General features: G+C 32.5%; 1 protein-coding gene across 1 annotated transcript in view; it reads right to left on the bottom strand.

The window, feature by feature from the left end:
* LOC143054123 (tudor domain-containing protein 7-like) overlaps positions 1-27,956 on the bottom strand; it is a 71,318-nt gene extending 43,362 nt beyond the window's left edge. The window contains exons 1-9 of the mRNA XM_076227027.1: positions 27,869-27,956; positions 25,645-25,798; positions 24,860-24,965; positions 24,087-24,192; positions 23,249-23,545; positions 22,261-22,357; positions 19,585-19,674; positions 17,823-17,978; positions 16,975-17,049 (exon numbers count right to left, since the gene is read on the bottom strand). Of these exons, the coding sequence (XP_076083142.1) occupies positions 16,975-17,049; positions 17,823-17,978; positions 19,585-19,674; positions 22,261-22,357; positions 23,249-23,545; positions 24,087-24,192; positions 24,860-24,965; positions 25,645-25,741 (1,024 nt within the window). The 5' untranslated portion in view covers positions 25,742-25,798; positions 27,869-27,956. The remainder of the gene's footprint in view (positions 1-16,974; positions 17,050-17,822; positions 17,979-19,584; positions 19,675-22,260; positions 22,358-23,248; positions 23,546-24,086; positions 24,193-24,859; positions 24,966-25,644; positions 25,799-27,868) is intronic.

Genomic DNA, 27,956 nt, shown 5'->3' with positions numbered 1-27,956 from the left:
AATATTCTTTCCGGTCGTTACCGGTCATCGTAACTAAAGTACTTTGCATATTCGTATATTTTCTATGATTATTACCTGCCAATTCTCATCAACAGGAATTGACAGGTGAAGCGAAAATCTTTGTTTAAAGCAATGTAGTGTTGAATAAAAATCGCACACTAACTTTCCTTTAAACCCTCATAACTTTGTCATTTCTTTATCGTTTTTCACGATAGACAGACGATTGATTTTGAAATTGTGCGTCCAATCTTTTTCCATATCATAAACACCTATATACTGCATTGTTACCAAAATTACACCTGAACTTTAATGACCCACTCACTGATAACAACCACGTGACATATGCGATTTATCTATTAGCCCGAACTGCTCGCGGTAACAGCCTGGTACATCAGAGGGCCATGTCAAGTGGGTGATAAACATGTCGGTTTCTTTATATTTTTATCATTTTTCTCTGATCGAACTGCTATCCTGGGGATGTTAATTTTGTATCAAGCAGAGTGTTCACTCTCCTTCTAATATAACCTCCTTGGTTTGATCAATAGATTTGGATCAAGTCCTTTATACAAATTTAATTTACTTTTATCATCAATATATCTCAACTTATCCATCAACAGGTTGTTGTAGTATGAGTTTATTTATTAAGGATGACGGTCATTCTTCCAACTACACGAGATCCGAAACCCTCTGGTCCTGGTTACCTCGGATTTTTTGTTTGTTCAGAAACGTCATCATTTGATCTCTTTCGTTTTATAGCTTTCCTGGCTTTGCCCCATCGGTACATTGAAGAATGTTTACGTTCTCCGGTCTTTCTAATTACCAAAAAAATCGAAGTGTACCAACACGATGTTGTTAAGATAACTCATAATGACATACATCTATTTTAATAACTTTATTGATGATGTGAAGTAAACTTAAACATTTTTATAACATTAAAGATATATAATTAATCGGGGGAAAACTTGTTAGTCTTTTCGTTTTATAAACAATTGCCGTCATTATTAGAAAATTTAATGTGTCCGTGTTGGTCCACTTTCTTCTGGTTATAAGACAGATCGAGTTACCGGAACTATTGCGACTGGTTTTCGTTTCTGTTTCACTTCCTCGGGAAATGTACAAATTATCGATCTCGATAGTTTAGACTTCGCAACGCATTGATTTGACGATCTTTTCTGCATTACTTGTCAATTTGAACTTCAAAAATGTTCAAATTTCAAATAACATAGAAAGGACGTTATATTTCTTACTAGTCCGGTCGGGCTAGCGATAAATAAAATTTACTAGTCCGAGCTGAAAATTACAAGTCTGGGGCATCGGGCTAGTGGTTAACGTCGCAGACTGTTATCCTTGGTTTTTATATCAGACACATTAATTGTAGCTAGGGTGCTATCTTCGAGGTCCCCACTCTTGGTATATAAAGACACTGATTCATTGTGCGAGTTCGCTCATTTGTTATTTGGCTGTTGATTATTAAGCATCGGAAAGTAAATACCAGCAAATAAAAAAGTCAGAATTGAGAAGTTTGTAAACCTAGTTTGAGTTGAAAGCTTGTGGTTTTTGAAGCAAGCGGTTTAAAAGTCTTTATGATTGTTTCAAGCTACCGGGTTGTTCCAATACTGTAATTTCCCTCGGGAATGATCGCAGTCCCTCGAACAGGTGTTTTGTTAAATAGTCTGGTGACTTTGGTGCTTCTGAGACTAAGTATTACAATTATTAGAAGTTACTGGGTTGTTACGACAATCTAATTTCCCTCGGGAATAGTCGCAGTCCCTCGAACAGGTAGTTTATAATAGTCTGGTGACTTCAGTGCTCAGGAGACTAGGTGTTTCAAAACTAGTTGTCTCAGGAACTAGGTGCTTCAGAGACTAGTTGTTTCAGGACTAGGTGTCTCAGAGACTGGGTGTCTCAGAACAAGGTGTTTCAGGAACCTAAGATTTTTGAAGCTTGTTCTTATTTAATAGTGGTTGAATGGTTATAATATAATTGTTTGTCAAATCAGTTGGGAGTCAGTAAAAGGATCAAGGATCAATTGAGGTTAAAGTTTTCAGACTACTTTTTGATATAAAGTTATTTGTGTAAATAGTGTTATTTCTTTATTAACTTTCAAGGTTTAAAAGTTGGTCTTGTAGTTTCTAAGAAAAGTCTCCAAGTTGTAGTTAGATTCTTGGGTTAATTAAAAAGATTGATAATGGAGTATCTCAGATTCTGTGAAAACGGATACGAACATATAGTTTATAAGCCAAACACGTTACAATATGAACAATGCCAGATCTTTTTCTCATAGTATCTGAGAGGTACCAAACCACAAAAACTAAACATTCTCAAATAAACCCTTAATGATTTCAAGATCAGATTAAACCTGCCAGAGGGAAATGTACAACTTATAATCATTCTATACACCAAATATAATGGCCACATTGCTAATAGAATCTGTGAAATAGACCAAACAACAGAAACTCAACATGGTCCAACGTACCATGAAATTGAGGTTAAGGTCAGATGAAACCTGGCAGACTAAAATGTACACTTAACAAAGTAACTTTAATCTTGACCACTGATCCATGTAACAAGGTAGAGGTAAGGTGAACCTACCTTGACAGATATGTAGATGTACCAAATATTGTTATCTGATTACTCATGATCATGATAAGAGATTAGTTAACTTGACAAAAAAAAAACTTTATAAATTTTTAAGTGGTCACTGAACCCTGAAAGTGGGGACAAGGATAATGGACATATGGCAGATGGAAAGTCGATTCCACTTAATTGCATACCGCTTAATAGCATAATTCGGTTAATTGCATAGTTTTCTCCTGCACAAAACCATTTCCCATTCATCTAATGTTAAATTGTCCGGTTATATGCATAGCTCTACAAGTGGCCTTTCGGTTTATTGCATAGAAAATTATTGCCGTCTAGATATGCTTAGTTAAAACTGACGAGATTTTTGACTGGAAACGGTCATTTGGCAAGTATATTTTTCTTGAATGCATCCTTATTTTCGTTATTATTTCATATTTACTTTTGTGTTATTGAAATAAAGTTTTAAAACAATTTCTTTTGTGTTTATATTATGGAATTTGATTTAAAAATAAACCTTGATGTCTACACAGGTAAAGTTTCCCATGTTCTATTTTAAGCCTCGAGGTCATAAAAATGTCAAACAGATAATTGTTGTAAAAACACTGACCATTCTACTTCAAAGGGTGTTAATAATTGATCGGATTTAAACAATTGTCCATAGATTACATTTGGGGTTAATTTTTAAAACAAAAACTCCTGCTAATTATCGATCATAACCAATGTGAAATCTATTGGGCTTGGGGTGATCTGTATTAATGTTAATATTATAGGGCATTTACATATGGTTAAAGAATTTTATACATCAATCATTTGTTTTTAATATTTTATGAAAAGAGCATTTACTTTTAATTATTATATTTTTTCACTTTCAACACTTGTGTCCAGCAATTAACCCGTACAGGGCCCCACCATTACTGCTTTGCATATACGAAACTAACAAGTTGTTACTTCAGTGCCCAACTGCATATCAACATCAATTCATTACACATCTATTGTTAAAATAATTATAAACTGTGAAGTATTGTTTAAAAGTTTATTTTAATCAAAGCCTAACAATGTACATTGTACATATGGGTCATAGAAACAAATCTATTTTTAGAACAGTTTATTTTCGTATCCCAGGTAAAGGAAAGTCTGAATGCAAATAAACTCAAACTAAATGTGTTTATAATCTTTATTTAAAGAAACAAAATAAAATAACACATATGACACTAGAGTAGACATAAAATTTTTAATTAGAATAAATCAACATTCAGTATATTGTATGTGGATTACAGACGTTCATCTTTCTTCAGGGATTTCTTTTACTGATCTGTTCTATCGATGTTATTTGACTCTGTCATTTGGCATTTCGGATATAAGCATACTCCGCTTTATTGCATAATTTTGTCTGACAAATAGGCTATGCAAATAACCGGAATCTACTGTATATACAGTGTCTGCATACATAGTATAAAATATCCAGGTCTTCTTCCTCCCAAAATTTACAGCTTTATTCAAAAAGATAATGGTGCCTTCACAAAATAGCAATTCCTATGTCTAATATTGTCTAACATTGTGTGAAATTTTTCACAGGTGAGGCAATGAAACTGGTTAAACTCCACCACATATTTTTCAAGGACTACTAGGACTTATCAAACAATTTGCTGTTTTTCTCTCAATTTTCTGTTACTTAATTATAAACTGATGTACAAAACCTCACTCATTCCAATATGTTATCTGCCAGTTTCTTGGTTGTAGATTTTATCTGGTTGATTATTTTATGATTTATTACTGTTACAGTATTAAATTCAGAAATTATTGTGAAGTTTTTCTTGTTGCGAAAAAATGCGACAGAGTAATAATTGCAATAATTTAAACTCGTATTTTTCAATTTGATATATGAATTACACAGGATTTTTCTCAATATCGCAAAATTTAAAATGGCATTTTAGTCTATAATGACAAAATCGCAAAAATAAATGCACGCAATAATTTCGGGATTTACAGTATTTTATTGTTTACATATTGTCTCTGTCTATATATTAAAGCTTTCAAGAACACACAAAAAATAGATAAACCTAATAGTGTCCCTTCAAAGAGTATTTACTTTTATAACAATAAAGAGTTGGCTGACAATTTAAGTATGATGAAGGATATATAAATGATGGTAAGTTTGTTGGGGACACATGCAACAATAGAGGTGTGTTGTGGGTTCCATTTAAAAGCAGCAGAACTGAGTGGCACTCTCCCACAACATGGAATCAGATTGAACATACCCATGTTGACATGACACTATTGTATACATACAACACATTGAGACAAACCTAACTTTAGCAAAGGCATTATTTGCAAAAATGAAAGAATTTCATTGATAACCATTTGCTTACATCCCTATCAAACAATAAGGTCAAGTTTGATTCTTAAGACAATAGCATATTACTTGCATTTTACTATGGTGTTCTTTTTTCACTCATAGGCCCAACAATTAACATACTAATAAAGTTGATATAAAAACACACACAGCATATAAACACAATTGACAAGTAGGAAATATGGCATACAAAATAAAATCCCCACAAACACTAACATGACTTAACATGACCCAAAGGAACATCACTTTAAATGCTCAGATTTATCTCTCAGGGGGCATTCAGCACTGAGCTCAAACTCACACCAAACTGCATGTTTAAGACAGGATTAAGCACCAGTTTTTCTATGTTTTGTTTTAATCTTTATATCATCAACATGACAATTCAATATTGTAAAATTTGAATTACAAAACACAAAACCTCTCCTATTAACATGCAAAATCAAAATGAGTCACATTTGAGACAGAAAAAATTAACAATGTGTGTAAACATGGTAAATAATAATACATTTTATGTTCTTTTTTCAACATTTATAATTTCTGATCTGTATCAAAGTTCTTCATGACATGACCAAAGACACCTGTAGAGTTTCTCTTCACTAAAAATGGCAAGTTCTTTTTCATTTCTAAAGCAAAAATTGTAGAAATAACTGCAATCAAGATTATTTTCCAGGTCAATCTTTTTCAATAATTTTCCATAAGAACTAAAAATAACAAGCGTTCCATATTTACTCAATACTACAATGCTGCCAAATGGTGTCGACTGTACATCAATAGGATAAGAAACTTCTTGCTTCCATTTTAACTTCCCATCTTGGCTGAAAGCTTTAACATTGTTTTCCAATAAACTAAGAACACAAATATTTTTATAATTGTTCTCCCTCATTTTAAATTTGTTTGGAGAAAAACTAAAGTATAAAGATGAATATTTTTCACCTAGAAATTTGTCCTCGCAAGTAATAGTTTGCACTAAAATTCCATTTTGAGATATTTCTGCTATGTAACATGTCCCTAACATGCTAAACTTATTGTAAACCAGTGAGGTGTAATGTCTGGAATAAAGAATAAAAATATTTCCATCTCTACTCCCACAAAGAGCTAAAATAATGTTTTCTGAATCTGGAATTGAATAAAATGTTTGAATTTCATCATGTTTGTTCTTCAATTGAATGGCATGTGAGTCTTCAACTGCAAAAACAAGCTTATTTGTCTTTAAAAAAAGCATATGTGTAATTTTAGGTCCGTATTCTTTTCTTCTTGGAATTTTATCTGGTTTCATTTCAAGAACATGCATCCTATTTCCAATCATCATCGTTCCATCACTTGCCAATGCTACTGATGGGGGGTTTGTGTAGTATGCTGCATATGTATGATGAAAACCCTTTAAGTTGTATGAGTATGTAAGTTTGCATTCAACATCTGCTGTTCCATCATAATTTTGAAAATATCCAAAAAAATCAGACACATGTATTAACCTTTTTTTAGTATGTTTTGAAACAGAAAATTGTTTAGTTTCATTTGGTATAATTAATGGTATATTATGTGTATTGATAGAAACATAACTGACATCATTAAGGATCTGTTCTATATCATCTTTAACTTTAGACTTGTTTATGAGTTCTAGTTTCTCTTTCAATTCCCTCTCAAACTGATATAGTTTAATTTGCTGCTGACAGATAACATTAGCATTCTTCATTAAAGTTTGATTCAGTTCATTCACCAGATCATCAGAACATTCTGTGATCCATTCTTTCAATTCATCAGCACGTTTCAAAATTTTCTCCTTTTCTTCTTCAAACTTCTTCTCATGAAAGGTAGACCAATCCTTCAATGATTTTAGTTTATGAGATACCGAGGGAAGCAGGTTTTGTTTTATGAGATTTTCCTGAGACTCAAGCTTTTTTAGAGTCTCCTCATGAATTGTATCAATAGTTTTAAATGTATGCTTTGAATGAATAGAGAGTGTAGACACACATTCAGGACATACCAGGCACTTGCACTTAATACAATAGTTAGTACAGTAATGGGCCTTGTGGTCTTTACAGCTGATTTTCTTTCGAATTTGTTTCACTTTGGCCATACTTTCCAATGGAATAGCCCTCACAATGTCATGATCTTTTCTTTCCAATGGGATAGCCATTGCAATGTTATGCTCGTTCCCTTTCAAAGGATAAGCCAAAACAATTTCATGATCCGTCCTTTCAAAATCCCATAAATGGTGTCTTTTACAATCATAGCATAATGGTTTATCACAGTCTGAACATTTCCAATCAGTTGTTTTTTCCTCTTTACAAAATGTACACAGTGGGGTTTGCACCAACTGATTTAATGAAGTAGCCATTGTTCGAACTAACAACACCACATAAACTTACTTTAATGTTGTATCTTAACACAATATCATATAGTGACTGTTATCATGGTTATCTATTTAAACTAGAATGAATGCCAATTTGAATATTTTACTAGCATTTTGGACTGGTGATATAAACTCCAGATAAAATGAATAAATAAGATTATCTATCACATGAAAACCAAGCTCACAGTACACTTATAAAGAAGGTAGTAGTGCACTGGTACGTAAGTGCAGATAACAGCCCTCTGAAAGCTGAAGTTAGTTCTTATCAAATAGGATAGTAGCCCTCTATAACTCCTTTTTATCTTTATACAACATTTACAAACACAAAGATAGTGCCAATCTACAACATCATTCTGATATTAATAAACTTATACAAGTATGTATAGAATTCTGGATAATATTTGGATCCATAGTTCATTTATGAGGGGGGTATAGGGGGGTATTTGCACTGAAGAATGCATAATAAAATTGCCTCCGGCCTCACCCCCTAGGGATTTTACTAACCCTCTATGGATCCGTAGGGGGTCAGTAGCGAACCATATAACTTATAATAGGAATCAAGACCACGTCAATGGCTGTCTAGTTGGTAGATGGACAATGCAAGTTTTTTTTCTGCATTATTTACTTTTATGAATTTCATGTCTACTGTAGAAATGCAAAGTGTGCTATTTGTGAACAAGTAAAACTCAAAGGGTTTCACTGCTACCATCAGTTTTTAGGCTGGCAACATTCTAAAGTTATCTCTCTATGAGATAAAGCATAGATATCATATCTTGGAACCAGTTCCTAAGCAAAACAAAATATCTATGAATATAAAATATCTATGAATATAAAATATCTCCCCAAAAGAGGAGTGGCTGGAATAAAAGCAGTATTTTCAAATCCCTAAAGTGCCACAAAATGAGGAACTTGACAAAAGCTGTGTGTTAAAAAAAATCTCTTAGTAGTGTTATTGGATATGTTTCTAGTTTTAACAAGTGACTGCTTTCAACCATTTGTGGTGATTTGGAAAGTAATGGAACAATTAGAATAAACTATGAAGCTATTAAATGTGTTTAAAGTATTAAATTTTCAAAGAACTTATTGTGTTTAAAAAGGGATCTCTCTTCATACCCTGAAAATTTAACACATATGTGTGAATATGTCACAGCTTTTGAACGAACGATTATACATATTCCAAGTTTTGAGCTACAAGAAAAAACTTTACCATCATGACCATTACCACCTATGGAAAAACAATTAAAGATATTGACCTAATTGTTCCACCAAAAAAGTTGACCTATTGCTTACATGCTATTGCATGTGGTACTATGAGAAACATATTTGATTTGGAAGTTAAGTGAAGTTATATTATCAATCAATGTAAATATTATTGTTAATGCTATACAGTTATAAACATTTAATTTGAAGTCATGCTTTCTGTCGATTCTTATATTTTGACATGGCAACATCGTGTTTTTCTCTGACTGGTTATCACATGTTTTCTTAATTTTCCTTCATTGGATGTGTACTGATTGGTTTTTAAATCTTGGAAAAATGACTTTTTTAATTTTTACAAAGGCTTTGTTGGGATAATAAAGAACCCAGCCATGTCCACTCTTTCGTTAGGTGTATTTCTATTTGTTTCCATCTGATGACTCAGTTAAGCCTTTTTCAACTGATTTTTATAGTTTGTTCTTATGTTGTACTGTTACACCACTGTCCCAGGTTAGGGGAGGGTTGGGATCCCACTAACATATTTAACCCATCCACATTCTGTATGTAGGTGCCTGTCCCAAGTCAGGAGCCTGTAATTCAGTGGTTATAGTTTATTCATGTGTTACACATTTGTTTTTTGGTTAATTTTTTTGTCCATAAATAAGGCTGTTAGTTTTCTCATTTGAATTGCTTTACATTTGTCATTTCGGGGCCTTTTATATCTGACTATGCGGTATGGGCTTTGCTCATTGTTGAAGGCCATATTTGTTATTTTTTGTCTTTTGGTCTCTTGTGGAGAATTGTCTCATTGGCAATCATATTACATTTTTTTGTATGGTTGACCAATAGTTGGAGTACTTACAGATCCATACCTACATGTAGTCTTTTTTTTAGTTCTTTTTTGTCAATCTGATGAGCTTACCTTTTTCAACCTTATTTTTCATACTATATGACACTATTACTGGTAAAGTATCTGTATACAAGATATTTAAGTGTTCTACTTTCTGAAATATAACGGATTTTGCCATGACATAATGCAGTATTTGCTAAGCATCCTTATGTACACATTCTGTGACTTTCTTTGCAGGCAAGACAAAAAATTAGCATTTAAGAAACAAGATTTTTGCATATTATATGAAAATAACAATGATCGACTTCAATAGTTTTCTTGTATGAATTCATTTGAACCATGTTAACTATACAACAAAAGAAAACTGCACAATATATAGTTTCTTTTCACATAAAACTGCAAGTTCTCCATTGTTTTTAAAGCAAAGACTAAGGGTGTGCAACCTTGGGTATTGTAGATTATTTTCTTCCCATAAGTTAATCATTTTCACAAGTATTCCCACAGAATTAAGTATGTAAAGTCTTCCATGTTTACAGATTACTACAGTACTGCCTAAAGGTGTAGACACCATATCAATAGGGCAATAGACTCTTTGCTGCCACATTTACTTTCCTTCTTGGTTGTAAGATTTAACATCTCTATCCATAGAATTCAGTATACAAAGGTTTTTATTTCTATCCTCAGTCATTTTTACTTTTTCATATTTTCTTTGATCAGCAGGATCTAAAAATAGTTTTTGATTGTGTACCATGTTTAATAAACTTTTGTCCCTAATAGTTATTGTTTTCACTTTAAATCCATCTGGAGATATGACTTCTATGTAAAATGTGTATGGTTTATTGAAAATTGTCTCCAAAAGCCCAGGGTTTATGTAAAGGATCATAATATTTCCATCTCTACTCCTACAGAGAGATAGAACTAAGCAGTAACTATTTTCTAATTTATACAGTGTTTGGATTTTGTCATGTCCTTTTTTAACTAGAATAGAGCCATCAACTGCAAAGATGATTTCATTTGTCTCTAGAAATAGAATGTCAATTATTTTGTTTCTTAAGACCACAACTACCTGGGGGATTTTATCTGGTTTCAGTTCAAAAAGATGCTTTCCTTTTGCAATGAATATTGTCCCATCACTTGCTATTGCTACTGATGGCTGATAACGTTGGTCCATGAAACACTTTAAATCGTATGAGTTTGTTATTTTACATTCCACATCTGCTGTTCTATCAAAAATTTGTAAAGATCCAAAAATATTAACTTTGCTCTCTTTGCTTACGTTTCCTACAGAAAAATGTTTTGTTTCTTTTGGTATACATAATTGTATGTCAAAGTGCTTAATATAGGCAGACTCATTACTGATATCCTTTCGAATCTGTTCTATATCATCTTTAACTTTAGACTCGTTAATGAGTGTAATGTTTTCTTTTAATTCCCTCTGAAGCTGTTCTAGTTTAAATTTTTCCTGTGAGATAACATTAGCATTCCTGGCAAAAGTTTGTTCTAGCTCATCCACCAGTTTGTCGGAATATTCAGTTATCAACTTCCTCAAATCGTCAGTATGTTTTAAAATTTTCTCCTTTTTTTCTTCAAATTTATTCTCATGAAAGTTATAGCAATCCTTCAATGATTTCAGTTTTTGAGTAACAGAGCCAAGTAAGGAATGCTTGATGTGATTCTCCAATGAATCAAGCTCTTCCAGAGTTTCCTCATGAAGTTTATTTATTGTTTTAAATGTATGTCCCATATGACAAGAATTTATAGACACACATTCAGGACATACCAGGCATCTACACTCAATACAATAGTTAGTATAGAAATGGTCCTTGTGATCTTTACAATTAATGTTCTTTAAAATTTGTTTCCCATAGACTTTACTTTCCAAAGGAATATTATCACTGATTATTTTATGATCTTTCCTTTCAAAATCCCATAAATGGCATCTTTTACATTCATAGCATAATGGTTTTTCACAGTCAGAACATATCCACTCAGTTTTTTTTTCTTCTTTACAAAATGTACACAGTGGGGTTTGTTCCAACTGATTTGATGAAGTAGCCATAATGTCCGAACTAACTACACCACATAAACTTACTTTTATTTTTTATCTTAACACAATATTACTTCGTTCCTGTTATCTATTTCAACAAGAATGTATATAAAACGTACACAGTGGAATTTGAATCTTCCGACTGGATGATGAAGCCATTATCCCATTTAACACCACATAAAGAAAATTCAAAGCTTTATTTTAACATGATATCAATAAGTTACTGTTATCTTATTCGCTAAGAAGGAATGTCTATATAAATGTCCCAATAGTATTTTGCATTATCGATTTCACCTATAGATACACTGAATAAATAGACTAATCTATCACATGACGTCGTGTTTTAAGTATGAAGAATGAAGTGGTGCACTGGTAATTTTTAAATAAATAGAAACCCATGTGTATGTATCAACAACATAGATAACAGCCAACACTTTCTGATAATCAAATAAGAAAGTTCTCCTCTATATCTTTGGTGTCATTAAATATGTAAAAATAAATAGAAAGTAAAAGTTTACTCCATTTTTATACACCTATTGACTGGGTGTGAGGGTAATAGCAAGTTTGTTGTCCCTGAGGTACCAATTGCTCGAGGCAAAGCCGAGAGCAATAGTTGGTATGCGAAGGGACAACAAACTTGCTATTACCTGCACACCCAGTCATTAGGTGTTTTATTATACTGAACAACACAGCCATTAAGTATTTTATATATATACCAAATAAATAATTTTCTAAAAGTGTATATATATCATCTGAAAGAAAACAAAAATGTCACATAACTTTATATGCACATGATGAACTATACTTTTTTTTATAATTCGTTTTGTATTAATAAATATTTCATTAATTTCAATCAAGACAAGAAATACTTATGTTAAACTTTCTGTGCTTAAAAAAAATTCTAGCTAAAATACACCAAACGCAAATTCACTTTTTATATACGGAGAGCGAACCCATATTAAGAATAAGGTACTATATTTTAGATCTTTAAAAAATTCCCAGTGAAGATTTTTTTTTCTTTTTTATAATTGCTTCTTATAAGTGAAATTACAATCAACACAAACAGATTCCACCGTTTACAATATTAGCGGAAGTTTGACGTTGCAAAGCATACGTAACCAAGCAGAGTAGTCAATGACATCATTATCGTCCAATGAAAAATAAGCATGAAAAGTACGGGAAAGATGATTATGAAACTATTAACCGGTGTAATAGTCTTTGAAACTATTGACTGGCAAATGGTTTTGTGGAATGAAATAGCACAACTATTTCATTACTTTTTATATAGAAAAAACACACTGAAGTATAATAATTCTTCATTATTATAGATAATAGTATATATTGGTACAAATATGTATAACAGGATGCAGGCTGGTAGGTGGTTCTAGATTTAATATGATAAACAAAATAACCAGGCTAGAGGGGGAAATATAAAAACTTTTTTAGTTTCTTTATTGCATAAACCTCAGTACAATAATAACATTCTTGTCTTCTTTCCTTACAAAACATATTAGTATTTGGCAGGGCTCACGCTACCAGGCGACTTGGGCGAAGAAGTCGCCCTCCCGACCGTCACTTCGCTTTCCCCGACCCCCAAAAGCGAAAACAAGTCGCCCTGTTCTTGACGATAGTCGCTTTCAGTCGCTTCCGTCATCGGACATTTTCAATTTTTACCAAGTTGATGAAACATCAATTTTTTACTGATAATTAAAGAAATTCAGACATAAACTATTCATTATCTTTAGAAAAGAGGTTGAAGCATTGTCTTCGCAGTATGTATCAGGTTATTTGATAAAAATACAACTTTTTATCACTTCGTGCATTTTCGCAAGTTCCGGTGCTTGTTCCTCGAAAACGTACATCAACCTAAATTTCGGCGGCAAAATAAGTTTGTTACTTCATTTAAACGTGATAAAAGTTGCCTCCAGTAAATGTTTAATCCATTTATTGCATTAAAACCGTCATGTTCCTTTCCAAATAACTTGTCAAACATCGTTTATTTTTGTAAATTTTCTTGCATTAGTCCGCCATTGACCGATTTCTTAACTACGGATCTGAACCGGACCAGCTATGACCGAAATCCGTACTTTTACAATAATTACTACGGACGCACGGATGGAACAGCTGACAGAAGAATATTGACCCCAAAGGGGAAAATTACGCATCCCACACGCATTAAGAGACTTTTGGTTACATCTAATTGATTGGTGTATATAATTCCCTATATTTTTTATGAATGTTTCAAACTATTGATTAAAGTTGCTTAACTCTGAGACTATTATACTAATATCAATATATTATGGCCCAGCTTGATAACTTTTATATTTTTTTATGAGAAACACTGAATTTCATACACAAGATAATTTTTAATTAAATTGTAATTGATATAATTTCTTTACATTTTTTAAAATAAAATTTGTTTTTTTAAGGGCTAGATATTTAGTTGGTAGTTTCTCACAAGAACCTTAGTAAAACTTAAACAACTTTTAATTTCAAATGTTACTTTAATTGTAATTTTTTACTCATATGAATTGAACAACATAAAAAGAACATTATTAACATATGGCACTTTATACTATTGTAAAATCCAAACATTGTAGCGCACCTGCGCGAATGAGCACTTCTCTTTCAAATCTCACCACTTCTCCCTATCAGTTTCAAAAAGAGAAGTCACTTCTCCCTATAATTCTGAAGTAGTGTGAGCCCTGATTTGGCACAGTGAATTATTGAAATTTTGGGATTTTTTTTTAATCAAAATATAAAATTGAGAATGGAAATGGAGAATGTGTCACCTTCAAGGGCAACAACCCCACCAAAGAACAGAAAACAGCCCAAGGCCATCAATGGGTGTCTTCAATACAGCCAGAAAATCTTGCACCTGAACGCGTGGCTTCAGCTGTTCCATTAACAAAACTGAATACTAGTTCAATGAAAATACATATCAAACAAAACATATAATGAACTAAATTAAAACAAGAGTGCACACACTGAAATGTCTCGCCTTCTTTACTAATCATTTATATTATGTTGATACTCCTAAATATAAAGCTTTATTACGACTGTCACATAAACTTAACATGAATCGTGAAAATGAGGTCAAGGTCAGTTGAACCATATGCCAAGCAGACATGTACAGCTAACAATGCTTCCATACAACAAACATGACAAATATAGTTGAGCCTATTGCTTATAGTTTAAGAAAATAGACCAAAACACAAAAACTTAACACTGAGTAATGAACCGTGAAAACCAGGTCAAGGTCAAATAAAACCTGCACGACTGACATATAGATCATAAAATATTTCCATACACCAAATATAGTTGACCTATGACATATAGTATTAGATAAAAAGACCAAAATTCAAAAACTTAACTTTGACCATTGAACCATGAAAATGAGGTCAAGGTCAGATGACATCTGCCAGCTAGACATGTACACCTTACAATCATTCCATACAACAAATATAGTAGACCTATTGCATAAAGTATGAGAAAAACAGACCAAAACACAAAAACTTAACTATAACCACTGAACCATGAAAATGAGGTCAAGGTCACATGAAATCTGCTCGCTAGACATGTACACCTTATAATCATTCCATACAACAAATATAGTAGACCTATTACATATAGTATGAAAAAAACAGACCAAAACACAAAAATTTAACTATAACCACTGAACCATGAAAATGAGGTCAAGGTCAGATGACACCTGCCAGTTGGACATGTACACCTTACAGTCCTTCCATACACCGAATTTACTAGCCCTATTGCTTATAGTATCTGAGATATGGACTTGACCACCAAAACTTAACCTTGTTCACTGATCCATGAAATGAGGTCGAGGTCAAGTGAAAACTGTCTGACAGACATGAGGACCTTGCAAGGTACGCACATATCAAATATAGTTATCCTATTACTTATAATAATAGAGAATTCAACATTACAAAAAATTTGAACTTTTTTTTCAAGTGGTCACTGAACCATGAAAATGAGGTCAAGAACATTGGACATGTGACTGACGGAAACTTCGTAACATGAGGCATCTATATACAAAGTATGAAGCATCCAGGTCTTCCACCTTCTAAAATATAAAGCTTTTAAGAAGTTAGCTAACACCGCCGCCGTAGCCGCCGCCGGATCACTATCCCTATGTCGAGCTTTCTGCAACAAAAGTTGCAGGCTCGACAAAAAAACCATTCAAGACTAACAGCATATTTTGGCTTTAATAGGGTCTTTGCATCGGAACTAAACACATTTATTTTTTTAACAAGAATGTGTTCAAAGTACACGGATGCCCCACTCCCACTATCATTTTCTATGTTCAGTGGACCATGAAATTGGGGTCAAAACTTTAATTTGGAATTAAAATTAGAAAGATCATATCATAGGGAACATGTGTACTAAGTTTCAAGTTGATGTAACTTTAACTTCATCAAAAACTATCTTGACCAAAAACTTTAACCTGAACTTTGCACTATCATTTTCTATGTTCAGTGGACCATGAAATTGGGGTCAAAACTATAATTTGGCATCAAAATTAGACAGATTATATCATGGGGAACATGTGTATTAAGTTTCAAGTTGATTGGACTTCAGCTTCATCAAAAACTACCTCGACCAAAAACTTTAACCTGAAGCGGACGGACGAACAAACAGAGGCACAGACCAGAAAACATAATGCCCCTCTACTATCGTAGGTGGGGCATAAAAACAGTTATTGGCATGACACGGGTTATGTTCTTCTCATATATCTTATGATAGTATGATACTAAACCCCTAATTGGAGGGATTGTGCCTGATATTCATATGATGAAGAGATAATCTTTTAATCAGTTTAATTGAGGTCTGGAGCTGGCATGTCAGTTAACTGCTAGTAGTCTGTTGTTATTTATGTATTATTGTCATTTTATTTATTTTCTTTTGTTACATCTTTTGACATCGGACTCAGACTTCTCTTGAACTGAATTTTAATGTGCGTATTGTTATGCGTTTACTTTTCTACATTGGCTATCTAGAGGTATATATGGTCGGGTTGTTGTCGCATTGACACATTCCCCATTTCCTTTCTCAATTTTATTAACAAGGCTGAATGCTACTAACTTGGGACAGGTGCTAAAATGTGGCAGGTTTAAATATGTTTTGTGAGATCTCAAAGCTCTAGCCAATGTAGAATAAACAAGCACTCAGCAATATCCTCAGTTAATCTCAGTTCAAATGAAATTGTCAACAAAGGACTACTAGCAGTTACTGATATGCTAGCTCCAGACCTCAATTAAACTGATTGAAAGATTATGTCTTTATCATATGAAAGTCAAGTACAATCCCTCTGGTTAGGGGTGTAGAATCATATCATTATTAATATATATGATAAGAACATAACATGTGTATGTCTGCAAATTAAAATCTGTATCAGTGTAAACATAAAGATGGTCCCTAAAAATAGTTTTGTAATCTGTACACCCTTTATTTCTATGCAAAATATCTCTTTGTTACCAAAGAAAATCTGAAGTATGTTTTACAAATATTTGGATATTCTATGGTCTGTTATACCATCACAACAATAAATATGATTGAATGTAAATATTTACCATTAAGGAGACCTAACTCTACACAAGCTGTCCGACAGGCTGCAAATTCTGCTTCTACACTAGATCCAAATAAATCTGGAATTAAATACAAATTGTGTTACAATGCTATGATACTAGAACTGCATAACAAATATCACTGAATTACCATAAGGGGTTCCCTTTATGACCTTATCAAGCCTTATCAGAAGCCTCAAGCCTTTGTTAGTCTTGAATATTTTTTTGATTTTAGTTCATTTATATCATGTATATGCTTTAAAGTTTATTGTGTCATTTTTTATTAATGTAAATTCCACAAAAGTTTCAAAGTAAATAGATCAAAAAGGTATGGCACCAAATAATCTCCATGCAAATGAGATGTGTCAATGTTTATAACTGCTTGTCATGACTGACTTTGTCAGTTTAATTTTGGACTTATGGGTTTGAAAGTCCCGGTGGTATTATTTCGCCTCTCATTTGCAAAATATTACTGACCTATAACTTGTTGTTCTCCTTAAACTGATTCTCATTTGAATCGTTTACATTGTCATTTCGGGCCTTTTAAAGCTTACTATGCGGTATGGGCTTTGCTCATTATTGAAGGCTGTACGGCGACCTATAGTTGTTAATTTCCGTGTCATTTTGGTATCTTGTGGAGAGATGTCTCATTGGCAATCATACCACATCTTCTTTGTTTATAATCAACAACAAATACATTGATGAATCCACAAACAATGGAAACAAAACATGCATCAAAAATAAATCAATGAATTCATGAACAACTTTGGTAGAAATAATTTTGTCTTACATTGGTAGAAGAATCTTCAGTCATAATCATCAATTTTTATATAATGTTTTGACAATAAACTCACCTCCACTTCCATAAACTCTTTTATTTATGTTGGTTGAGCTGGCATAACAATAAACTTGTCCTAAACGACTAGGCATCGTCTCAAACTTCAGATCACTAATGTGGTTAGACTTACAGTATTCGATTAATGTATCATAATATTTCTTCCCATCTTTAACTGAAAAGACAAAAGCAAAATATGATTGGCTATGTGGTAACCAATAAAAACATGATATTGATGTTATACAAGGTTCATTTAAGAATTGAATGCTTCTTTTTGTAAATTTATTGGGGTGTAAAAGCGTTGACCGAAGTACATTTTGTATGAAGCGCGGAAGCGCTTCATTCTAAAAATGTACGCACGGTCAACGCTTTTACAACCCTATAAAGTTACAAAAAGAAGCATTCAATACTTATAATTACATTTTTTAGCTATGATCATGAAAACACGAATTTTATATATTTTATTATTTAATTCACCTGTGCACTTTATTGTTGGAGCACGTGTTATCATGAATGAAAAGTTGTCTTGAGCAATGCAACTGCTTACGGAATAACACGTGATGTGCAGTTAGCCAATCAGAATAAAATATTATAATGAAACATACATCTAATGTAATTATTCTAATATGAAGTGCTTCTTTCATTTGGTAAAAAGCAATGTGATAAAATTTTTGATATTTCTATACTTAGCCCAGACTCAGGTGTTTACATAATAATGGCTGTTACAAGGTACTACGAACGTAAATTCCACATGTAAAGTAACCTATGTGCATATGCAATGTCAATTCTGCTGTGTTTAAAATTGCAATTTGAATAAAACAACAGAGAAACTTCCTTCTTCTTTTTAGACATTACAAAATTTATGCATTAGAAATTAGAAAAATATACAAAATTAAAAAAAAATTAATTCCACAATATTCTACTAATCTGTTTTTGGCGCATTACAGTCATTTCAAAACATGACATCATATGAATGAAAACACTAAAGCTGAAGGTTTTTCTATTGTGTTAATCCTACAAATTCTGATATTGCATTGAAATGGAGTTTAGAGGTAGGTGATGTTTTATCTACAGATTTCAGCAAGTTAATATGGCAGTTCGTTAGGCAATATGGCAATAGTGGATTTTACTAGCTTACCAGAAAACAATGCAAATTAAAAATGGCAAATGTTGGGGTTGAGAATAAACACATTTATTTTCATGGGGTTATTTAAGAAATAATTCATGTAAGATTTAGATTTATTCATTTATTTATTCATTTTTATTTGTCCAACAGCTGGTCAAATAGAACAGCCACCCAAACGGCATAACCGCATCTTGCTTCAGTTTTTTAATGATCATATTTGTCCTATTAGAATCGAAATCATTCATGGAGCTATAACTCAAGATAAAAATTTGATTATCATGTCCCAGGCAATGTGTAAATTTCCAACAAATCTATGGCTTCCAGGAATTATTTCTTTATTGACTAATCAAGGTATCAAACAATTTTCTAACAATCTTCATGATCTTTAAAAAGAAAGAAAAAATAACAAAAATCAATCAAGGTAAAGACAAAGTGCTAGTAAAACAAATCTATGACTGAAAAACATACAATGAAATTGAAATGCAGTATAAAATATCAATTTCTAGAGCTCTCTAAACAACAAACTTATCTATGCATTTTATGCACTAATTCCATCAATGATATATGGTTTTCTTTAAATCGACTGGTGTTGCTATTGTGGTAAACTACTTTTGTTTTTATTATTTAGGTGAGGACAATTATCATCATTACTTACTTTTTGCCATATCTACTGGTTGTACAAGTGTTTTAGGTGAAGTCTTTTTGGGAGGTCTTGATGGTGATGATGCACTTCTTGGTGGTGAAGCTGAAATAAAATAATATAAAAAGGATATTTTTATGCCCCTTTATGTTTTTTGGTCTGTGCTGTTCGTTGTCTGTTCTTTCATTCATCTATTCGTTCATTCGTCTGTTCGTCTGTCCCGCTTCCCGTTAAAGTTTTTCGGCTGAGGTAGTTTTTGATGAAGTTAAAGTCCATTTAACTTGGAACTCATTTCACATTTTCTTTATGACATGATATTTCTAATTTTAATGCCAAAGTAAGAGATTTTACCCCATGTTCACAGTCCAATGAACATAGAAATTAATAGTGCAGATGTTCTATGGACACATTCTTGTTTTCTTATAAAACTTGATATAATTTATGAAAGAGGGGTTCCAAAATCCAAACCCCAGCTTAGAGATCTGTACCAAAATTTATACCAAACTGAGACCCTCAAATTTGTGCTCATTGACTTGTTTCCATTTATCTGGAGATGAGAAAGTTATCACAGGTAATATAAATTATGATTGGCTAATTATTGTCCCCATAAGTTACATTTTTATCTTTTGAGATTAAAATTATTCAAATCCAAATATTAGTTAAATAAAGTAATATTGAGCATAGTACAAAGGGAGATCACTCCTGCATACAAATGACACATTAAAACAGTAAATTAACACTGAATCCATGTTCCAGATTCTAAGATTCTAAATTATCAATACAACCAACAGTCATTTATCTATAGGATGGTTACTACTAAGGAATGATAACCAACAATAAATTATATTTGTTTGAAATATATTTGTTCAAACCTACTCAGAAAAATGCACATACAACTTGGATGTTCCAGGCTCATACATAACCTGTATACTCATTCGGGCTATTCCATTAAAATGTATGTGGGAGGGTAGGAAGGGACTTTCAAAATATCCCTACAACCAAGAGCTATTTTTAAGATAATCTTAATTAATATTAATAGATACATAAGGGGAAGTAACTCTAGTTGAAATATTGTTTGTAAACCAATAGTGCAATTTATTTACGACCTAAAGCTAAGGTAATTGGTGTTAATCAACAGTGTGTTTGACACCAAAGCTGTCAATTGAAGCCATGCACTTAATGGGTCACTTAATTTGACAGTTTACATAGCTAGATGAACTTCCTGTTCATGGAAGAATTACGACTTTGCCGGTATTTCAAAGGAAGATTACTTATGAAATCAATCTCAAGGCTAAGAAATACGGGTGAAATCGGGTCATTTTCGGAATTCCCAGGTTATTTCAATGACCCAGCGGGTGTCCCGGGTGATCCCTCAGAATTGTGAAAATCTCGGGTCACACCCGCAGAATACAGGTCAGTTGACAGGTATGCATACTGCAAAAAGACCCATGACCCATATTCAATAATTTACTTCCCTTCCTTACCCTCCCACATATATTTTAATGGAAAAGCCTTTTCTTTTAATATGATCCTATTTTCCTGTTAAGATAAGACTTAATACCAATATCCTGATATTACTACATAGGGCCATTGAAAATTGAATTTTAGTTTCCCCTACAACACTTGGAAAGGGTCGGCAGATACAAAAAAAACATTTTATTTAATCTATTTTTTTGGGAAAAGATCAAATGACATGTATGCAATTTTAATCTACAAAGATTTGTCCTAATCACTGACAGGAAATTTTTGACATCATATCTTGATCTATATCATCTATATCAGTCAGGGGCATTACTTAAAAAAGTAACTTTTAAAATTACCTATATAAGTAATGTTGAAAACGAGGCTATTTTAAAAATCACTTATATAAATACAAGTAACTTTTCTAAATATTATTTTTATAGGTGACCAATTATACAAATTTTACTAGTTTTAACAAATTCTTACAGTCATCTGGAAATTTTTCCCATGAAATATAAAATCTAATCCTTCTGAAACACTAATTGCTTTTCTATCGCACTTATCTTTGATATCCACGCTTCTTGGTCAAAGGTTGGTCTCTTGGGACTATTTAAATATCGTTTTACTTCAAAATCTTGAAGGTAGACAGATATAAATAGATAGAAACTTATGAATTAATTAAGACTTAAAGTTATTTATAATTTGTAACCCAAAACAATTACATATGTTCCTTAAATAAGTGTTATTACTACTTCTTTCAAAGATGTACAAAATAACTTATTCAAGTAACATTTTTGTCATTATTTTTTAAAGTAACCCTTTATGTCTATTCTCCTCTCAAATCTTACAAATTCTTAAATTTATGATATAAAATGATGTAAAAATTCATGAAAACTACATTTAGTCCCTGCATCTATTGAGATTAAAAATAACTCTATTGAGTAATTTTATATTTTGTAAAAACGAAAATTACCTATATAAGTAACTAAAAAAAGTTATTTGTTTAAGTATAAACGCCCCTGACTGTATATTGTGATAAGCTATTTTGAATTATTAAGAATGATAAATGAAACATTTTAAAGAAATTAAATATAATTGTCTGAATAGAGAGTCTTGTTTTTTCCATCTATAGTTCATGTTGATTAAATCACTACTGTATGATAAAGTATGTAATCTTTTATTTTTTTTATCTAATTGAAGATTATATTTTCCCTTTATATTATATTATACCTTTTTTAACTGGATATTCTGTAGTTGGAGTTTGTTGTTCATGAAGTTTCCTAAATCTTGGTGGCTGCTCAAATCTGTTAACTGAGTAGCTTTGTGTCTGAAATAAAGTCTCTTGAGAATTGTATTACGCTGTATTAAAAACATGATGGTCAATTTGGTTACATACAAAATGTAGTGATGTAAATGTTTAATTACAATTTTAGTATGCAAGAAATTTTCTTATTTGAATTATTTATCTTTGTCATTTCACTTTCGGGGCCTTTTATAACTGACTATGCTGTAAGGCCTTACAGTGACCTATAGTTGTTAATTTCTGCGTTATTTGTGAAAAGTTGTCTCATTGGCAATCATACTACATCTCCTTTTATATTGAATATATCCTACTCGCAATATCATTTTCCATGTTCAGTGAACCATGAAAATGGGGTAAAAACTCTAATTTGGCATTAAAATTACTGTAACAAAATGCAGCTGTATTTTAATCATCTGTAACACTTATTTGATTGCAAAAGCATAGATAAATATTTTTCATTGTTTCATAGTATAGGGGAAAATTGTTAATAAACAGATGGACATCAGATAAATAAAGTTTTGTCACATCTATCATGTCTATTTTTGATTAAGAGTTTCAAGTAACAATCTAGCTGGACCCTTATACATGTTATTATAGGTGTTACACAAAAGCATACCAAATTAGATGTGAAATTTTCAAAAAAGATGTAGCATTCCCTAATAAGTTTGAACTTAATGTTATAATTTTTGCCTATTTTAGTATGAAATCTTATTTTCGTTTTGTCACACCTGTTTTTGATTAGGAGTTTCCAGTAATCATCTAGCATGACCTTGAAAGTCAGCTTATAATAGGAGTTGGACGAGTGCATACAAAATTAAATGTGAAAGTTTTAAACAAGATGTGTCATTCCCTAATAAGTTTTAACTTAATGTTATAATATTTGCCTTAAAAAAGATTATTTTGTTTTAGTCACACCTGTTTTTGATTAGGAGTTTCCAGTAACAATCTAGCTGGACCCTGGAAGTCCACTTTTCTCCTTCCTCCATCGGTGTGTACTGTCAGGTGATGGTGCTGTTGTCCAGTCAGGTTCCTGCCATACGGTCGTGTTTGAGACTGTTGTGTATTATAGTCCATCCCGTGGGACCTTGTTGTTCTCTTTGGTGGTGGTCTCTTACCAGGCCATGGTCTCAGGGGCTGCAGAACTATATGTTGCTGTGGTCGCCATGGGGAATAGAACGGTGCTGACCTTGGAGCTGGTCTCCTCCTTGCTGGCTGTAAGAATAAAATGTAAAATAGATATAAAGAAGTTTTAAAAAATAATTATTGACTTTTTCCATTTCAATTCATTTTTTGTATTTTTTATATGTGCAAAGGAGCCTCAGCTTGGTGGCCCAGTGGGCTTAGTAGTCTAATGAGTGGAAGTTATCTCAAGTCTTAATTGACTAGGATTGTCTGTTTAGCATATCCAGATTGAAGGTTCGCATCAGCTTCCTGCTCAAATAAGTACTAACCTCCACAAAATATATAGCACAATAGTTCTGGAAGTTGTGCACAAACAATAATCAATACATAAAAACAATTAGTTTTCTTGCAATGTAACATGATGGACACCATTATTGGAGCAGAAATAGCTTAGTACCCTTCAGGACCATCTGAGTTTATTCCATTGATTTTAGAAGTTCATTTTATCATGTTTACTCAATTTTCATTTTCTCTAGTGTTATGTGGACTGAAAATTGAAACAACTCACCCAATCAAAAAGTATGCTTTGATCATTAAATATGTATAATCTATAACACTATATTTTCCTGACCTTTAAACTTTTCTTTTTCTTTATAGTACGTTGTTTAGACACCATTTTAGCTATATGAGCCGTACTCTCATCTGCCACAGCATGATAGATTTCACCTGTGGGAGTTCTAAAAATCAAATATAAAATTAACATATAAAGTATAACATGTAACAGCCTTTTACAACTGATAATTATAGTTTGTTATACTGTAAAACCACTATCCCAGGTAAGAGAATCAAGGGTTGGGCACCCGCAAACATGGTCAACCCTGTCACATTGTGTATGAGCCTGTCCCAAGTTAGGAACCTCAGTAATTCAGTTGTTTTTGTTTGTGGATGTGTTACATACATGTTTTTTTGTTTATTAAAATGTACATTAATATAAAAGCAGATGGTTTTCTTGTTTAAATTGTTTTACCTTTGTCATTTCAGAGCCTTTTATAGCTGAATATGAGGTATGAGCTTTGCTCATTGTTGCAGGCCAAACAGTGACCTATAGTTGTTAATTTCTGTGTCATTTTGGTCTTTTGTGGAGATTTGTCTCATTTGTATTCATACCACATCTACTTTTTTATATTTAACACTAAATATTAATTTATCAATAACAGAAAAGTCATGAACACTTAATAGTTTCAACTAACAAAATTGAGAATAAAAACAGGGAATGTGTCAAACAGAATGAACAGACAATTACCCAACCAAAGAGCCAAAAATAGCCCAAGGCCACCAATGGGACTTCAACACAGGGAGAAAAAATCCACACCAGAGACTACTAAGTCTTGACTTATATCCTACCTGCTTATTTTAACAACATCTGGCATGCTCTCGATAAAGGCATCTAGATTACGGTAACCAAACTTCTGGTACGGCAATGATTCAAATGTAGCTTCTCTGTAGTCTCCTGTTTAATATATACAATGATATAGCAATACATATGTTTGTCATAGTAATTAAGTTATTTATAGAATTAGCCGTAACTAGCTTCAGACATAAATATATATATAGACTTAACAACTGCATTGAGTGTGATAAGATATTTATTTACTCAAGACAGTTAAATTTTCAAAAAATTGAAAAACCAGAGGCTTGCCAACATTTTAAATATTCAAAATTAAGAATTTTTTAAAGTGGATAATTGCATGCGATTAGGTGTTGAAATCTGTTTCTTCATGACTTATTCGCAATATGCAGACCATCTTAACACTACCCGCAAAAAGATGTGTTCTTTCTATGTGACGTCATCAGACACAGTCGCCTTTTTCCTTGACGTCACAATAGGAGTTTAATGAATTTCACAGGTAAGCAAGAAAATTTGACATCATAATCAAATTTTTAAAATACTAAGCCGTAGTTGGCTACAGACATGTGCACGATGTATCGTGGAAGTCATTTTGTCAAGCTTAGTTTTTCTATAAATTATGTGAACAGAACACTTCATGGTGTTTGAAGTGTGTAACTCCCCCTTTTTAATATGACTGGATCTGTACCTGGTTTAGTCATTGCTATGATTGATTCAGCTGTTACTATTCTAAGATCAGGGTTGACTTATGACCTAATGCCTATATATATAAATGACTTACTTTGGAGAACATGAGCTGGCACACCTCCCTTTGATGAGGTCAGAACTGACCTCAACATGACCTTGACATTGTTTAGCTCCTTCTCATTGCCCTCCATGATTAATTCTGCTGTGTAAACTGGTCTGCTATCTCTTTTTAACAATTATGAAATAAACTACAAAAAATATATTGTTATATATATATATCAATGGTGTGACAGTATGAAAAAATAGAGCTCTATATTATTCTGATACAAACACAAGGCTCTGTATAGTTAGCAATAGCATTGAATAGGCCAGTTCCTGGATATGTTTTTTCTGATGAATCTGTCATGTGATTACCATCACCACATGACAAAATGTATGGGTCGTCCTTTCCAACACATGTTGAGCAAAGTTGAAATTGTTTGTTTTTTAAGTTTTGCACAAAATATTTGAGAAATTAAAATCTAATAAGATCGACACCCTTGCTAAGTCGCATGGGAATCAAGATTACGGAACCTCAATTATTTATAAACTACCCTACAAAATGTACATTATGATTTGTACTGGAAACATTTAATAGACATGATAGAGGAGCAGGGATACAGGTGCTTTCTTTCTGGTTAATGTCTTTAATGAGGTCATGAAGGCAAGCAAAATTGATGATCTTTTCCGGTTTAAAGTCATCATTCCAGAAATGCATATCCAGACATCACCATTGGTTTCACATAATCCAGGCCTGTCTTCACCAAAAACTTTTTCAACTACTAGTCTGAAGACCAATATTCTGACATTTTTCTTATTGGTCCAAAAGTTTTACAAAAACTTGCTAGTCCAACTGAAATTTTACTAGTCTGGGGTATCAGACTTGGGGCTAACACTGCAGACTTTCACATATGTGACAAATATTAAATGCTCAAATAGATATAAATAATGGCATTTTATCAAGGGGACAATTGAAAATGCAGAAGTCATTAGTGATTTTAGGGCCTTTAAAATGTTTTATAGCTAACTATGTGGTATGGGGTTTGCTCATTGTTGAAGTAATGTCTGTTGCCCATTGCTTTAATAGTAAATCAGACCATAAACTTGATATATAAAAAGACTCCGCAAAATTAATTGTGACCCCAATTATTTTTTTTGATAATTGATAATTTCTTAAACATGTTATACATGTTATACGCCTCCCAAAAAATGTCTGTATCTATATAGTTAAAAAAAAAAACCTGCTCACAACAATTTAAGGATTCCAATTTAACAGCACTTTGTTTAAATAGCAAATATGGCTGGATTTACATGCTAAAAATTACTCTGGGTACAGACTTACCTGTGAAGTTGGAAAAGTTTTAATGCCTGGCATCCACTAGATATAATAAAGTTAAATGCATTTTGTGTTTCAGAAAGATAAAATCTCTTTTGGATTTTGATGGGCATTTTTTTTCCTTCATTCAAAAGGTGTGAAAATTAACTAAGTTGTGGTACAACTATGAGATGCTCCCTCAGGTAAAAAAACGGTTTGTATTGTTTTGATTGCCCTTAATTGACATGGACAACAGGTATCTTCACAACTATAGATGAGTTAAAGAGTTTATCTGAGTCAGTGAGTGGACAGTATCAAAGTAATTCAGGTGTTAGTTTATTTTTACACCTTCTGCAGAAAGGAAAAAAAATGCCCATCAAAAACCAAGAAAGATTTTATCTTTCTTAAACACAAAATGCATTTAACTTTTATATATCTAGTGGATGCTAGGCATTAAAACTTTCCAAACAGCTAAGGTAAGTCTGTACACAGAGTAGTTTTTGAGGTAAAAATACGGCCATATTTGTCCATTTATTATGATGAACCTTAATTACTCAATGGAACTATCCGTTTTTATATGTGGGATGATTTAGCAAACTAGAGTGGGCCAAGTTGGTGAATAATTGAGGCAATTTGCCAGTGTTGGGAATTTCCTTCTATAACTTTAGTGTGCTAGTACAGTAGATTAGTCTTGGTAATGGGTAACTTGTTTAGCTTCTTCTTCTTAAAGTTAATGTTACAGTTCAGTTGGTTTACTGTACTAGGCACCCTGGCATGGAAACCGAAAAGTTCAGATGTAGTTTAAAAAAAACCATGTATCATGCTCTCAAGCTCCACTGGCACTGTCCACGCTGTAAGACATTTCCATTTTAATACAGTTTACAAACTCACTGCATGCATGGCATGTCTAGTTTTTCAAATGTCAAAGAAAGAAAACAAAGCAAACAAGTCTTAAAAATTGTACCTCATTCAACATTCAATCAGCTATCAATCAAGGAAGTTTTAGAAATTGTACTTTTAGTTTCCCTTTCGTTTCGCAAAATCATAGAAAC

Source organism: Mytilus galloprovincialis, chromosome 12, assembly GCF_965363235.1.
Source record: "Mytilus galloprovincialis chromosome 12, xbMytGall1.hap1.1, whole genome shotgun sequence".
In the NCBI taxonomy this organism is placed as follows: Eukaryota; Metazoa; Mollusca; class Bivalvia; order Mytilida; family Mytilidae; genus Mytilus; species Mytilus galloprovincialis.
Note: the sequence above shows the minus strand (reverse complement) of the source record. Positions and strands in the feature narration are given on the sequence as shown.